This window comes from Orycteropus afer, unplaced genomic scaffold (assembly GCF_000298275.1).
Source record: "Orycteropus afer afer isolate SDZICR_OR568_19922 unplaced genomic scaffold, OryAfe1.0 scaffold00016, whole genome shotgun sequence".
Lineage (NCBI taxonomy): Eukaryota > Metazoa > Chordata > Mammalia > Tubulidentata > Orycteropodidae > Orycteropus > Orycteropus afer.
The window spans coordinates 20,129,825-20,147,982 of NW_006921603.1; the positions used below are offsets into that span (position 1 = coordinate 20,129,825).

Genomic DNA, 18,158 nt, shown 5'->3' on the forward strand with positions numbered 1-18,158 from the left:
GTACAGTGACTGTGTATTCCTTCCATCTTCTTTTGATGTTCTCTGCATCATTCAATGTTTTGCCCTTAGAATCTTCCAATATTGCAACTTGAGGCTTAAATTTTTTCTTCAATTCTTTCAGCTTGAGAAATGCCGAGCGTGTTCTTCCCTTTTGGTTTTCTAACTCCAGGTCTTTGCATATTTCATTACAATAATTGGCTTTGTCTTCTTGAGCTGCTGTTTGAAATCTTTGGTTCAACTCTTTTATCTTGTCATTTCCTCCGTTTGCTTTAGCTACTCTCCACTCAAGGGCAAGTTTCAGTGAGGAGTGAGCCCACATGGAGAGAGAAACCTCCTCGAGAGCCAGCGCCTGGAATTCAGACTTCTAGCCTCCAGAAGATATCCAAGTAGCCCCTAGGACACTCTGGACCTGAAAGACTGAAAAGGTGCAACATTTCCCTTGTTACTCTTATACCCCACACCCACTTCACCCACTTGGTGAACGGAGGTTCGGCAATCCCCCACTCCCACCCACCTTCTGGGCCCGTGGGAACTGTATCGCACTCTGTGTGCTTGGATGGAGCCTGAATGCCCTGCCCTGTCCTCCCGATTTTTTTTTTCTTTCTCTTCTTTTTTTCCATTTTTAGTTTGCTTGCTTTTTGTCTGTTTTAAAACTACTAATATTATTAATACTTTTGACCTTTTTCAGCTTTTTTCTTTTCCCTGTTCCTGGAAGGTTGCAAAATTTTTTTTTTTCTTTTTTTTTCTCGTGGTTAATCCCGTTCCTTGTTTTATCTTTGCATTTTTCCCATTTTTTTCTTCATTATTCTCCTTCTTTGGCTTTTTCTCTTATTGCCTTATCCCCAGATATTGCAGGTTTTCTTTTTTTTTTCCACTGACCTTCTTGTTTGTCTGGAGGGTGCAGCCATTTTGACTGTTTACACGTGGCAGCCATTTTGGATATTTAAAGTGACTGAGGGCGCAGCCATTTTGAATGTTTACAAGCGGTGGCCATTTTGGAAATTTAAAGTGACTGAGGACACAGCCATTTTGAATGTTCACAAGCAGTGGCCATTTTGGATATTTAAAGTGACTGAGGGTGCAGCCATTTTGAATGTTCACAAGTGGTGGCCATTTTGGATATTTAAAGTGACCGAGGGTGCAGCTATTTTGAATGTTTGCAAAGTGGCAACCATTTTGGATTTTAAAGTGATAGCATTCTCATTCGGATTCCGGGGACCTAAGAAGAGGCAGCGAAGCGGAAGCAGGGAGAGTACAGAAAAGGCAAAGGGGACCAGAACAGATCGAAGAGTCAACCTCAGGGACCCAGGTGAAGACAGGGAACCCAGGCCACGCCCCACAAAGAGTGAGTTAGGAAGGCAGGGAGAGGACAGCAAAAGCAAAGGGGATAGGAACAGATTGAGGAGTCAACCACAGGGAGCCAGGTGAGGAGAGGGAACCCAGGCCACCCCTCACAAGCAGTGAGGCGGAAAGCAGGGAGAGGACAGAAAAGGCAAAGGGGACTGGAACAGATCTAGGAGTTAGCCACAGCGATCCAGGTAAAGGTGGTTGGAGGGGTTTCCAAAAGCTAAGGGATACAAACTTGTCTGTCGATTTGTCCTATTGTGGTGACATGTTGCTATGAGTCTGAAAGGCTGTGCCAGTGGTGTTTCAAACCCAGTGGGGTACACCTGTTACACAGGTATCAGCCCGGCTTGCAGACTGAGACAGACTAGGAAGAAGGAGGAGGCCATGCACTTCTCAAAGAATTGGCCAGGGAAAACCTTATGAATAGCAGAGAAACACTCTCTGATACATTACTGTGCAAATTTATGAATAGTCCAGAAACATTGTCCAATACAGAGGAGGAAGATGAGTCACTTAGCTTAGAAAGCTCTCAAATATATATATAGTCCTCGAAAACCGAAGGAGAGGTCACTATGAGTCACAACAAATTCCATAGCAGTGAGGCTTTTTTTTTTTTTTAAATGGAATTGAAAAGAGAAAGAGAGTATCTTAATAACATTAGGCACTAAGACTACATAATCAATAAAAACCAAAAACCAAATTCACTACCACCAAGTTGATTCTGAACCCCACTGGTTTTCTGAGGCAGTAAATCTTTACAGAAGTAAATTGCCTCCTCTTCCTTCCACAGAGTGGCTGGTAGGTTTGAACCTCCAACCTTCTAGTTAACAGTCAAATGTCTTAAGCACTTTGCCACCAGTAAGAAGGCTAAAATCTAATCTAGAGATGCAATTAGATTTCATCTTATGTACCATTATTGATTTATTGACTCTAGCTGTCTGGACCAGTATCTTGGGAAACAATTGGAGGCTATGACTAGGCTTAGCAAAAAAGTATTGGGACTACTTGGCAATGCCTGCAATGAGCATAGGATAGTAACTTAGTGTTTTTAGCACTTGGCTGCTAACCAACATCTCTGCCGAAGACAAGACCAGGCGATTTGCTCCTGTAAAGATTATAGCCAAGGAAATTCTATGGGGGCAGTCCTACTCTGTCAAATAGAGTTGCTATGAGTTGGAATCGACTCAACAGCACACAACAATAATAATCTAGTGACAGGAGTTCCTTAGTGGCACAAACAAATAAGCACTTTACCACTAGCTTGGGGGTTTGAACCTACCCAGACGCATCTCAGAAGACAGGCCTGGCGATCTATTCCTGAAAGGTCACAGCATTGAGCATCCCAGAGAATAGTTTTACTCTGCACACATAGGGTCATCTGGAATCAGAATCCACTCCACAATAACTAACAACAATCTAGTGACAAGCATGGACTTTCAATGCTCACCGAATCTTAGACACAACCATTCCCACTTGCAGGAAAATTCACTAAGCAAAGAATCACCAATACATTAGGGATCATAAATAAAATCTGAAGCATGATTGACACATTTTCTTAATGTTTTCATACCTTCCTGCTTATTATGAAGTCCAAAAAAAAAAAAAAAAAAAACACCAACCATTCAGTCTTTGGACTTTGTGATAAAGGTTTGGTGAATGATACTACCATGCTATTTGAAAATTCTTTCTCCAAAAAGCTTTTGAGAAAATAATTGAATCCTTGTTCTAAAAAGTGCTAGAAAACTTGCAGCACAGAAAACAATGTCAGTTGTGCAAGTGATGTGCATGTTTCCTTCCCTATTTCAGGAAAGTTAAGTTGAGTTCATGAAATCAGTGGTTTGGAGTGATCTATCCTATACTACTATGAACAGTTGCCACAGTTTTTGCTCAGACCCCTGCTGTTAACTCAGACAAGGAATAGGAACCCAAGCATCCTAACTACCTCTGCCTACTAGGCTCTGCCACCTATGTAAAAACATATGTACCACGATAAAACTACACATTCAGACTTATCAAATGGATCACATGCTTTTATTTTTAAAAGCATAGCCTCAAAGGTAAGAATGGCTACTCTGTCAGTGAAACAGAATAGACAGGCAAAGAGAAAGATCCATTTGTTCATAACTAAGAAATAACTTACAACTTACCCAACCCACTTGTTTTATATATAAGATTACCAAAGCTCAGAAGCAAAAGCAACTTGTCTCTATGTGGGGGGAATAATTCAGAGTCTAAGAATCACTCAGTATGATTCACAGAGTGACCTAGATAGAGTTAATAACTCTGAAGCGGCTAAACCAACAGTCTAATTTGCCCCACCCCCTTTTTAGTCAGTACATACTTAGTAAGAAACACACCCCAGTAAATGATTTGTGCAGTATTTCCTGTAAACTCATCTGAGCCATGTAACATAACCAGTGATATAATGAAGACATTATACAACGTACCAATGCATACAGTACTGGCTTTGTGAGATCTACAGCAAGGGGTCTGTTCTTCTATCCCTCCATGAGAACACCTAACCGAGTTTGCTGCCAGGAAGCAAGGCTGCAATTCCTGTGACTCTGCAAATCACTGACTTTGTGCTGCAAACATCCCCCCTTAGAAGCAGCAGCTAGTAAGTTTAAACACATTTCTCCCTAACTGGCACTTCAAAAAGTCATGAGTCAATTGATGTCTGCTCCACTTTTATCTAGCTTCTAGATATCTTTTATTAATAGTAAGCTAGCTTTTGCATGACACTTAGTTAAGAAAAAATGTTTTAAAGTTACAAGACATGTTTTTAAAAACTAAGTGCTTGGCCAGGATGTAGAGAAAGTGGAACTCTGGTGCATTTCTGGTGGGAATGTGAAATGGTGCAGCTGCTATGGAAAAGAGTTTGAAGATTTCTGAAAGAATTAATCATGAAAATATTATATGACCCAGCAATTCTACTCCTAGGTATATACCCAAAAGACTTGCAAGCAAGTACACAAATACTTGGACACATGTTCATTTGTGTATTGTTCACAATAGCCAAAAGGCAGATACAATCCAAGTCTCTATGAACAGATGACTGGCTAAATAAAATGTGGTATATACATACAATGGAATATTACTCTGCTATAAAGAGAAATGAAGTTCTGATACATACTATGGTATGAATGAACCTTGAAAACATTATGCTGAGTGAAATGAACTTGAAAACACTATGCTGAGGAGTAGAGAGGAACTTCTGGCAAGATGGCAGAATAGGCAGACAAACTACACAGACCCTCTTCAACAAAGAAATGAGATATCAAATGAAAGAGATAAGGATAATCCTGGAACCCTAAGCTTTGAAGGGAAGGACAAAGAAGAGAATTAAATACCAACTAGTAGAAGAACCTGAATGAAAACAGTGAATAAGGAGACAAACTGAGTTGCAGACTGCCAGCTATCCTGATGGCATGGCCAATTTGAATATTTACAAGTGGTGTTTCAATCCAAGCAACAACCTGAAAATTGGCTCTGCTGGCCAAGGACTGCACGGCAATTGCACTGGTGGCTGACAACTAGAAATGAAAACAGTAAATAAAGAGACAAACTGAACGGTGCACTTTTGGCTGTCCTGCGGGTGCAGCCTTTTATAATATTTGCAAGCAGCACAGTCACTTGAACGTTTGCAAGTGGCCTTCTGATTTGAGCAGCAAACCTAAGAATAGGCTCCACTAGCTGAAGACAGCTCAGGCAACCACACTAGGGTCTGACAATTAGAAAGGTGTGATACTCCTCTTGTTATTTTTATACCCCACACCATTTTGGTAAATGGAGGTGTGGCCATCTGCTACCTCCACCTTCCTCTTGGACTGGCAGGAATTCCATCCCAGTCTGTGTGCCCTGAAAAAGGCTGGGTGCCCTGCCCCACTTTCAGTTTTGTTTTTCTTTGTTTGTTTAAAATCTTTTTTTTTCTTCCCTTCTATTAATTTTCTTCTTTCTCTTTCCCTTCCTTGGTTCTGTTTTTTTTTTAAATCTTTCCTTTTCCTGGTTCTCTTCTTTTTTTTTTTTTTTTTCTTTTAGTTCTTCTCATCCTTTGTTTTTCTTTTTGGAGTTTTCTCTTTTTTATTTTTCTTTTCTTGTATCCCCACCTCTCCAAATATTGTGGAGTTTTTTCCTTCTTTTTCTCTTTATCTTTCATCTTTTTAAAATATTTTTAATATATTTCTTCCATTTATTACATTTCCTTTTTTGTGTGTGATTATTCCTGTTTGTTCATGCAGTTTGTGTTTTTTGTCCTCTGTTTTTATTTTTTTGATGGTTTATTTTTGTCTGACAGTGGGAGAAAGCAACTGTGCCCATACAACTCAACCATACCTCCACCTCCTGCAGCCCTACCATGTGAATGTTACCACTTGCTTCTGCACCAACTGACCAACAACAGACAGTGGTCAATATCAGCCCAACTGACCCTTAACTGCTCTTCATGAACAGCTAACAGAGATCTGTGCATATACCCTCATTCTCTATCACATCCACCAGGACACAGGTGTTGAGTGCATAAATGCTGCCAACTAGAAACAGAGGAGCACAGTACTCTGCCTACTCAGAAATATCAGAACAAAATTAAAAAAAAAAAAAATTTGGTGAATCACACAAACATACAATAACCAATTAAATATAAATACAACGACATCACAATGTCTCAGAGACAATTGACCATCCCACTCCACACAAAGAAGTAAGATAAAGTGGCAGAAACAAGGGACAAGGATACAGACTCAGAAAACCTCCCTGAGGAAGAAGCAGCATTGGAACTTCCTGATGAGGAATTCAAAAGAACTATATTTAGAAACTTTCAATGGAGTGAGAGACAGATAAAGGAAAATATTGACAAGATCAAGGCAAACATAGACAAAATTAAGGAAAACACAAACTCTACAACAATTTAGGGAAAGAAAACAAGAACAAAGTGACAAAATAAATGAAAAATTAGAACAAAAACAACAAATAGAAATCCAGAAAATTAAAAGTAAAATATCAGAAATAGATAACACATTGAATGGGAAAAGGAGTAGAATCAAATCAACAGAAGACAGAATTAGTGAGAATGAAGACAAAGACCTCAATACTTTGTTAAGGGATCAGTCAGAAAAAAGATCAAAACAAAATGAAGAAAGCCTAAGATGCACGTGAGATACCATTGAGAGGAATAACCTAGGTGTAGTCAAAATTCCGGAACAGGAAGAGACAAATAAAATTTCCCTAATATGATTACAGACAGGAATATATCCATTCAAGAAGTTCAACGACCCCAAACAGGATAGATCCCAAAAGAAAATCACCGAAACGTATCATCATCAAACTCACCAAACCCAAACATAAAGAAGAATCCTGCAAACAGCACGGGAGAAAAGAAAAGTTACCTACAAAGGGCAACTAATAAAATTAAGCTCTGATTTCTCAGCAGAAACCATGCAGCAGAGAAGGCAATGGTATGATATATATAAAACCCTGAAAGAAAAAAAATCATCAACCAAGAATTATATACCCAGCAAATTTGTCCCTCAATTATGATGGTGAAATTAGGACATTTCTAGATAAATAGATATTAAGGGAATTTGTTAAAACCAGACCAATCTTATAAGAGATGCTAAAAGGAGTCCTTCAGAGAACCAACAGCAGCTGACAACTGATTAATACACATAACAACATAAACCAGAAACCAACACAGTTATAGAAGTACCCAAAGAAAAATTAGCTTACAAGACTGTAAACAGGGAGCCAAGGATATCAATTGGTAAATGAGGACTACAAAGCAAAAAAAGGGAGTAACAGTGTAGGTACAGAATTTCCAAATGGTGAGGAAGTCAGGATAATTGTGATACAGAACAGATTGTTCTAAACTTGGAAAGAAAATGATAAATTACAGAGTAACCTCAAAGAAAAGTATTAAACCCTCACATCAAAATAAAAAAGAGTCACATATACTTAGCAAATACTAAAACAGCAACAAAGAAAATGATAACAAAATTCATAAACAAAATGAGCTCAGCACAGAAAATTATATACAACAAAGGCATCAGCAACATCATGGAAAAACATAACAAAATGACATCAATAAACTCACACTTGTCTATAATTACACTGAATATAAACGGATTAAATGCACCACTCAAGAGATGGAGAATTGCAGACTGGATAAGAAAACATGACTCATCAATATGTCTACAAGAGACTCACCTTAGAGACAAAGAAAAAAATAAACTAAAAATCCAAAGTTGGAAAAACATATGTCAAGCAAGTGTCAATCAAAAAATATTGATTTCTGATAGAACTGATTTTAGGACAAAAACCACCATAAGAACAAGAAAGAATATTATATAATGATTGAAAGATCTATTGAACAAAGGACATAACCATAATAAATATTTATATACCCAATGAAAGAGCCACAAAATACATATATCACACATTAACAGAATCAAAAAGACAAATAGATAACTCCACAGTAAAAGTTGGAGACTAATATACCACTTTCAACGAAAGACAGAACAACTGGAAAGAAACTCAACAAAGACACAGAACAACTAAACAATATATAATCAACCAACTTAACCTTACAGACATCAAAAGAGAGCTTCACCCAACAACAGTACCATATACATTCTATCCCAGAATATATGGAATATTCTTTAGGATAGACTATATGTTGGGCCACAAAGCCAGCCTCAATAAATTTAAAACATTGAAATACTACAAAGCATCTTCTCAGATCACAATGCTATAAAATTAGAAATCAGCACTAGGAAGATCAACGGAAAAAGAGCAAACACATGAAAATTAATAACATTATTTTGGTTACCGAGTGCCACTCAGGAGCTCTGGTAGCATAGTGCCTAAGGCACTTGACTGCTGACCAGAAGACTGGCGGTTCAAACCCACCAGCCACTCCTCGGAAGGAAGGTTGGGCAATCTACTTCTGTAAAGATACCGCCTCGGAAACCCAAGGAGGGGCCGCTATGAGTCAAGGCTGACTCCAGGGCACATAACAACAACAGTGCCACTCTGACAGGAATATACCACAAATGGAATGGCTTGAATAAACAGGAGTTCATTCTCTTACAGTTTGGAAGGCTAGGAGTCTGAATTCAATGTCTCAGGCTCTAGGGTCTGGGTGAAAGCCAGGCCTCTAGTTGCCCTTCAGGTCTGGAATTGAACCCACTCCTGTGGCTTCCAGCCAAACAAAAGACAGGCATATGAGCTGAACATTTACTTTAGGTAGATACACTCCTTGGAGAAATCAATCTGGGTGAACAGAAGGACTGTGTATGCACAGGGAGACAGCTCGGGGACAGGAGTACATGGGAGGGAAGGACACAGAGAAGCGGTAACTATAGGGAAGAAGTGGGAGGGGAGCTGCTGCTTTGTGGGAAATTGCAGTCAATGTCATGAGACAAAGTGTATGTGAGCTGCTGTATGGAAAGTGAATTTGCTCTGTAAACTTGGACCTAAACCACAGTAAAAAAAAAATTTTTTTTAATGTTTATGATAAGTTATTTATTTTTTTGTCCTTGCCCTCCATTTTTTTCTTAAAGGTTGTGACAGCCTCATCAGTTGCTCTTTTTAACTTCTGCCTCCTTGAGGAGCTGACCTTTCAGAGCCCTCTTGCTGGGTCCCTATCCTAATGTAGGGAGCTCTGGTAGCATAGTGGCTAAGACACTTGCCTGCTAACCAGATGGCTGGCGGTTCAAACCCAGCAGCCACTCCTCGGAAGGAAGGTTGGGCAATCCTACTTCCGTAGTGATACTGCCTCGGAAACCCAAGGAGGGGTCGCTATGAGTAGGGGCCGACTCGACGGCACATAACAACAACAACAACAACATCCTAATGTAGATAAATTGTCTGTCCTTTGTTTACTAAGGTTAACAGTGGGATTTGAGAAAAATAATTTGGATCTGAATTTGCTTCAAATTGCTCCCTGGATCAAGAGTCTGCAACTATGAATAATGAAAACAAATTGATTTGTCCCACCTGTCCTGACTGGTCACCATCAAGCTGCTTCTGACTCACAGGAATCCTATAGGACAAAGTAGAATTGTCCTATAGCATTTCCAAGGCTATAATCTTTACAGAAGCAGACTGCTAAACCTTTCTTCCATGGAGCAGCTGGTAAGTTTGAACTGCTGACCTTTCAGTTAGCAGCCAAGCACTTAAGCATTGCACTACCACAGCTTCTCCACATGTCCTTAAGCTGTTTTCAAATTTAAGATCCATCACTCAGTACATAGAGTGCCTACACAAAATGGCTTTTAAAGCCAGTTCTGCATCTGGAAAGCAAGTCCAACAGATAATAGCAGTTGACCAACACTGGTCATAGGTGTCAAAGAGTAGCTGAGCTCATACCAGCTGTGAGAAAAGCAGCCTCCTCTCCACATCGGCATGCCTTTTACTCCTCAGAAACTGTGTCTCACTCCTGGAAAGAGCCCTGCCTATAGAGTAACTCATTTTACACATGACAAATGACGGCAAAAAAGCAAAAGGGACTTGTCCAAAGTTAGACAGTGGTCAGGGACAGAAATCAAAGTTGCTGGTCATTTGCAAGGAGGTCTGGTGGCACCATGATTAAAGTACTTGGCTGCTAACCAAAAGGTCAGCAGTTCGAACCTACCAACCACTCTGCAGGAGAAAGATGAGATAGCCTGCCTCTGGAAAGATTTACAGCCTTGGAAACCCTATGGGGCAGTTCTATTCTGTCCTGAGTGTCTCTATGAGTTGGAATCGACTCAACAGCAGTGGGTTTGGTCTTTTGCATTCTGACCTCAAATTCTTTCCACTCTCTACCTACATCTGAAATCTGTAAGGATCAGTTACTACCTGGTGAGTAAATTGCAAATTCCTGTGTCTAGCACTGCTTGCTAGTTAGAAGGAAGCAGGGTGTGGTATGGTGGGAAGAACAAGAGCTCTAGTCTCGGAGTCAGGAACTTGGTTCTTGTCCTGAGGTCTCTCTAGGCCCCAGGGTCCTCATCTGTAAATAAGTGACTTGAATCAGATGTTGTCTAAAGTCTTTTCCAAGTTCTCCAAAGTCTCTAACTTACTTCCACCTTCTAATCTTAGGGAACAGTCTGATCTTTGCAGCTGTGCCTGTGCTCAGGCTGTTAGTTCCTCTTGGATGTGCCTTTTGTTTCTCTTTCTCCTCATCTTTCAAGTCCCAGCTCAACCTTTCCTGGTATATACCTATTAAGAAAACCCTCTTGTGAACAAACTAAGCTCTCCCACTTCAGGACCTTTCCCTCCAAAGCCAAACAAATTGCTCTCTCAGTTCATTCACTTTACTGTACACTCAAATGCACCTTATAAAGAAGATTTCTCTAGCCATCTCATCTAAAAACACACTTTCCCAGCACACTCATCCCTGTTATATTTTTCTTCATAGCATATAATTTATGTTTAGTCTATCTCAACTCATTGGAATGTAAGCTCAATTAAAGCAAGGACTTCGTTTTTTTTTAAAAAAAAAAACCTAGAACAGCACCTGACCCATAACAAGCACCAAATAAAGATCTGAATGAATGAAACATGATTATTTGTAGATAAGTAGCAACAAGGATGCTGTGGAGGCTCTACTTCTAATAGTACTTTTTTAACCAGCCACTCCTTGGAAGGAAGGTTGGGCAATCTACTTCTCTGTAGTGATACTGCCTCAGAAACCCAAGGAGGGGTCGCTATGTGTCAGATATGACTCTATGGCAGTGAATTTGGTGTTTGGTTTGGGAAGTATTTCTCATATTCAATAGTTTGTCCTATAGGAAAGCCCCACCTGACAGTCCCAAATGGGGAGGGGAAGTAGTGATGGAGGCAGCAAATGACTTTAAGAGATGTATGTAATGAGGCAAACAGCAAGGAATCTGGAATCAGACAAGTTCTAGTTCTAATCTCTGTGCAACTTTAAGCATGCCCTCAGTCTCTACAAAACATATAGCAACTGTCTTAGCTTCCTAGTGCTGCTATACCAAAAATGCCACAAGAGGCTTTAACAAACAGAAATTTATTTTTTCACAGTTTAGGAGGTTAGAAATCTGAAGTCAGGTTATCAGCTCTAGGGGAAGACTGTCAGCTCTGGGGGAAAATCCTTGTCACAGCTTCTCTAGCTCCTCTATTCTTAGGTTGTTGACAATGTCTACATGGCATGTATCTTTCCCCTGTTTGTGCTTGCTTGCTTCTATACCTAATCTGTAATTTTTATGTCTCAAAAATGATAAGGTTTAAAGTATACCCTACACTGATATGGCCTCATTAACCTAACAAAGAAGACTCTGTTCCAAAATGGGATTATATCTACACACACAAGGGTTAGGATTCCAGTATATATTTGGGGAAAAACAGTTCAAACAACACTAGCAGCCCATATAATGAGGATCATGGAAAATGATGTACATGGAAGAAGCTTAAGTATGAAGTATCATACCCTGTAGGTAAACTATCACTAATGACCAAAATTAAGCTCAAATTGTTAATTTGAAAACAGCTATCAAGATTAAAACTAAAAAAACTCATTGCCATCAAGTCGATTCTGAGTCACAGTGACCCCCATTGGGTTTCCAAGGCCGTAAATCTTTACAGAAGCAGACTTCCTCATTTCTTCCACAGACTGGATAGTAGGTTCGAACCACCAACCTTTCAGTTAGCAGCCTTAACCACTATACCACTGGAACTTCTTGTAAATGCCACCAAAAAAAGAGTCCATTCTTAAAACTATTTAATACATGTGGATGCTTATTTACATATACATATTTTGGAGGGAAAGCATACTTCTAAAGAATATACAATGAAAATGAACCTGCTTATTAGAAAACTCTTACCTGCAATCCTGCCACATATCTAATTTGTATGTACCCTTTTTGCTAGGGTTTCAGGCAAATAGACTCCTGACGTCTACAGACCTGTAATTCTAGTAGAAGAAATGAACTGCAAATCTCTTAAAGAATACTATGAGCCTCCTGGAAATCTTTGGTTATTTATGGTTTTTACCCACTGTTTTCTTGCTGGTTAATAAAAGCAAACCACTCAACCACTTCTCTATATCATGTCTCTAAAAATTCCCCAGAACAGGTTAGCATTACTTGCTGCATTTGGTACATAAGAAAATCAAGCTCTACCTCCTCTAAAAACCCAATCTTGATATTGAAGCCACACCAGTTTCTTCCTAACCTGACCACTTATAGTGTTAGTGATGAGCAAACACTTGGGTGTTAGATCATACACCACGTCTGTATCATGTTAAATGTCTTCTTTGTATGTCAAGAACTGAGCACATTCCTCAAATATCCCCGAGAGAAATTAGTATAAGGCTTCATTAGTACAGGATAGATGCTCAAAAAATACTAAAATGAATTAAATTTAAAATGAAATTGTACTGATTTGTTTCATAAGCAAAACACTAATTAAATTGAACTTAAAATGAAACTGCAGTAACTTGTCTCGTAAGCACACAAGGAAATTAGGAACAGAATCAAATTTAGAACTCTCACTTACTTAGTTTCAAATTTAATTCATAACCTACCAAAACAACACTGATTATTCACATTACTGATATTTTAATTTTGTCTGTAGGCAAACCTCCATGAGGTATTCCACCCTCCACTCCAATAAGACAGAATTGATCCACTTCCTCTTTATAAGGCCCCAAATCATTTCTGTCACAGAAGTCTAACAGTTTATTGCTCTTGTGTTGACAAGTCTACTACCCAAGTAGATGTTAAGGTCCTCAAGACAAGAATGCCACTTATCTACCTTTTTTCCCCTTGCCACCTGAGCCTAACACAGTGAGCCACACAATAACAGTAACTATTTGAGAATGTTGAAAGAGACAAAACAAACGTTTATGCAAAACCCAAAATGTTGACAAGGTTTGACTATAAAGCAATGAGTTCAACTTCCATAATTAGTTTATCATCCCAGATTAAAAGTGTTTAAATGAACCCTGGCATTCTTTTAAAACTTTAAGTTTTCTAAAATAAACCCTTCCTGACCTTTGCCTGGCACTTTATTGGGAAAACAAACAGACTACTCAAATTCCACTCCTCTGTTTAAAGAGGAAGGAAAAAGAATAAGAAGAAAATCTAAATCTCATCATCATATAAGTGGTCAAGTAACTTTTATGGAGCAAATATTCTTAACTGTATCAGAACATTTTGAATTGAATATGAACTATTGAAGTTTGACATATGCATGAATTATGCTACAACCTCACAGATTAGGCTACAACCTTACAGATAAGTTGTAAATAAATTATTATCACTTGAGAATGAAGAGATGTCTCCTTCCTTCAAGCAGCTGCAAGCCTTTTAGTCAATGTTTCAATTTAATGAAATTCTATCTTTGCTAAATCCTTAGAACACCTATCTACACTAATCCTCCTAACTTTTTCATGTACAGATTGACCTCGAAGTTTACAACCATGAGGGGGCTGATAATTATGTCACATATATGCCCCAAAGCTGAAGAGTGAGGGCTTTTCAGTGAGAGTCTGCTAGAAAAAGGCAGAACACTGTAGAAAGACTATGGCCTTTGGAGTCAGGCTTGGGTTTGCGTAAATCTTGACTCTAACACCCACCCGGCAACGGTATAACCTTGGGCATGTTACTTATTATCTCTGAATCTCTATTTTCACATAGGTAAAATACAGATAATTCAAAATTTCTAGAGCTATTATGAGAACTACTGTATACACACACACACACACACACGTATATATACATACACACATATAATAATCTCCACACATACAGTGATCAAACAAACAAAAAAAATACCACCCAAACCTGTTGCTATTGAGTTGATTCCAACTCATGGTGAACCCATGTGCTGGAGAACAGAACTATTCCATAGGATTTTCAATGGCTGTGATCTTAGTAAATTACCAGCCCTTTCTACCATGGTACCTCTAAGTGGATTTGAACCACCAACCTTTCAGTTGGTGCTTAATTGTTTCGCCACCTAGTGGAACAATTGTTAGTTTCTATTCCTTCTCTTTCATAGCCAAAAGGTACTCATTCAACACTCCTTATTAGTCACAGCAATAGCTTCATCTTCTATTTTGGGGCCATCTGTATGCCTGCTGGCAGCCTGGTCACAATCCATTAAAACATTTACACATATATTCAAGATGATCAGAGCCAGTTCTTTAAAAGATACAGTCCTTGATGAAAAATGTAACAGCTTCATAAGCAGTCTTCTCTTTCTGCCTTTGGTTCCAAGAACAATCATTTAACAGTACAACTGCTTTCAATAAGCTTTTCTTTATTTTGGCTCCCACTGACTTGTGGGAACTGTCACTGTCATTAGAATGAATAACCAACACATGTATTCTGAAGAAGTTACTAGTCAGGGGTATCATTAGAAGCAATCTTGGCACAGAAATCCTTGGCAGAAGTCTAGATTTCTACTTAGTTTGCAAAATCATGCAAATTTTAACAATATGCTATCAGTGTTTTCCTATGAATGTGGACTTGTTTTGGAGGAAAATTCTTCTCTGGATTTATTTCACTACTCCTCTACTCTGGATCTATTGAGCTAAATATTGCAGAAAGTGGATAAACTATTACATTAACTGCTATCTACATGGTTAAGTGACCACAAAGTACTAAATATCTCCTAGGGGAAAAATAGCTTGAGACTTAAGCCTGGATAACAACTCTGTACCAAAGCACAAAGCTTCTCATGAAGCCTAGCATTTCAAGAATTTTACTATTCAGGATTTTGTGTTTCTCAAGGAGATTTTCTACTATACCTGTTTTGTAGTTTAGGAGAAACATAAAAATTCCCTTCTATCTTTCTGGCACAAAGAAAAAGACATTAGTTGACATGCACTATTTTTATACTGACAGAGCTATTTTGAGCCATTTTAGTACTATCTAATATTTATGCCACTCCTCGGAAGGAAGATGGGGCAATCTACTTCCGTAGTGATACTGCCTCAGAAACCCAAGGAGGGGTTGCTATGAGTCGGGTCCAACTTGACAGCACATAACAAGAACAATATTTATGCCAAGGAAAAAGGTTAGCATAACACAGTAAGCTAAAAAGCAAACTCTCAGTTGTGGGTCACTTAATAAAATCTATCTTTTGGTCATGAATCATAATGCAAGTCATCAGCATAAACCATAATTAGAAAAGTCTTACCTTTTGTGCATCTCCTGTGAAATATGCAATGGCCAGTGTGGGCAAAATCATGAACAGTGCATTGTAATAGAGTAGACCATATTTTCCCAGCTCCTAGAATAGGAAATAACTAGGTGTTTTACATGGCTCTTTCAGACAGATGTATACAACCCTATACCATCCCATTACATACATATACACGCACAGCCCCCTCCCTCAGAACAGAGGCAGGAAACTAGTCAAGTCAAAAGTTTTGAAAACATTAAGAATAATCTAAGTTTTCAGAAGACAGAAAGAAAAAGAAAACAGATTTAAAAGACTGCAAAGTTATTTGAGATAAATTCAAGTGCTTAATATCAGACAAACATGACATCAAATGGCTGCCTCAAAACAGAACTCAAGAAGAGATTACTTCAAATATATATGCACACATTTATAGGTACACACCCCTAAAGCCCTTCTCTTTCCAGAACTGAATCACGAGTCATCAAGTTAGTCTTGGGCTTCTCAGACCATATCAGAGTGCCATTTAAGAAAGATGGACAAATCCAGATACAGACTCAGACCCAAACCAACACAGACACACATATCTTCCCCATGAAGTATTTCTGAAAACGTGTGTGTGAGATACAATGGAGATTAAGATTACTATTGCTAAACTCCCAAAATACAGTATGATTACTTGGGCCCCCAGATTTGGGAGGGCAATGAAGGATATCATCTTCAAGCACAGGTTTCCTATAGGAAATCTGGGCCCACCTGCAATTCACACAACTTCCAATACATCCAATGGAAAGTACAGACAAAAGAAAAAGTAGCCCAGAGTTGGGGGAAGCAGTGAGAATAGAGGTGTGATGTCTACCTAACTTCTGTGATTTGCAAGATCACCGAATGTAATTCAAAAAAGTCAAACTACCTTCTTAAAAGTAGCTTTAAAAATCTGGAAACAAAAAGCCAACAGTAAAAAACTAACCAATTAAACTGTGAGCAGCCATACAAGAAAACATATCCCAGCCACTAAAAATGTTTAGTAATGCTAATAGACGTGGAAAGGTATTCACAAAACAATATAGTGAAAAATACAGATTAGAAAATATTTTACACATACTCTTCATTTATCGACTATCTTGTTATTCAACATTTTGCAATTAACATTAAAAATCTACTATCCTACTATTTTGCACATTAATAACATATACCCAGCATATAACAAACACCGAAGTGTGAGGAAGAGTAATACTGGTTGTGATGGTTAAAGTTAGGTGTCAGCTTGGCTGGGCCATGATTCTCAGTGGTTTGGCAGTTAAATAATGATGTGATATGGCAGTTACATGCTGATGAAATATGGCAGTTACATGCTGATGAAATATGGCAATTATATAATGATGTAGTCATCCTTCATTTTGTGATCTGATGTGGCCATTCTCCAATTTTGCATCACTCTGACTTTTGCCTACTGACCTGGTCTTTGGAACCTAACCAAGTGAATAAGTGAGGAGTGGATATATATCATTTCTCTTTTGTTTAAGATTTTACATAAAGTAAAACAGCCATATACACAGGCAAAAAAGAATACCCACTAAAACAGTCCTTCTCACCTGATGGTGGGATAAAAGGACATTTATCTTTTTCTTTCTTCTCTATGTTTTCTACTTAAGTACTTCTATCACACATTTGTATTATTTATGTTTTCTTTTTTAAGATAAGTTAAAAATGGTTTGAATTTAACATCTGCATCATGTATGAAATACAGTAGTCTTTATACCACATGACTCATACTCAAAGGATCAAGATTACAAGAACTCTCAAAATTACAGGTAATGAAATTTGTAACTAAAACCTTCTCATTGTGGCCACTGTGCCCAGGATAAGCCAAACAACTAACTGCTTATGGCTACCACAGCGTCCAAGAAAATGTATGGCTCATTTCTAAGACAGCAATACATTTCAAACAGGAAGAGCCATACTAGAACAAAACCACCTCTGAACACAGATGCACATCTGCCAGAAGCATGAGGGTTAGTTCAAGTCATTCAGGAAGTAAAAGAAACTTGCATACATATACACAAATTGTCCAGATAACTGACAAATGCCAAACGTTTAAATACCAAAGTTTTTTGTTTAAAATTTACTGTTTTGAATATCTCTCTCTCTGCCTTCTTAAACAGAGTATTCTAAGTACAATTTGATTTAGGAGTTTCATCATCAACATGTATTATTGTATGGGGTTCTAATACAGTGTCGACCTTACTGCTATTTAATATAGCCTCTTTCTGTCTGTCTCTTTTTAAGTACTTCTATCTGCTTGTTACCCTCCCGAGAGGGACCGGGTCTCCGGGAACAAGCTAAGCACGGGCGGGCTTGTGCTTACTCACTGATATGCACTGAACACTTCCCTTGTTACCCTCCCGAGAGGGACTGGGTCTCCGGGAACAAGGTAAGCACGGGCGGGCTTGTGCTTACTCACTGATCTGCACTGAACAGTTTCCCTTATTACCCTCCCGAGAGGGACCGGGTCTCCGTGAGCAAGGTAAGCACGGGCGGGCTTGTGCTTACTCACTGATCTGCACTGAACACTTTCCCTTGTTACCCTCCCGAGAGGGACCGGGTCTCCGGGAGCAAGGTAAGCACGGGCGTAGCACAGAGTAGCAGGCCGGAAGAGCAGGAGAAAGGGGTAAAACCCAGGAAGCCAA

General features: G+C 38.8%; 1 protein-coding gene across 1 annotated transcript in view; it reads right to left on the reverse strand.

The window, feature by feature from the left end:
- Positions 1–18,158, reverse strand: part of SLC35D1 (solute carrier family 35 member D1) — an 88,602-nt gene that overhangs the window by 54,742 nt on the left and 15,702 nt on the right. The window contains exon 8 of the mRNA XM_007959328.2: positions 15,487–15,579. Coding sequence (XP_007957519.2) covers positions 15,487–15,579 — 93 coding nt within the window. The remainder of the gene's footprint in view (positions 1–15,486; positions 15,580–18,158) is intronic.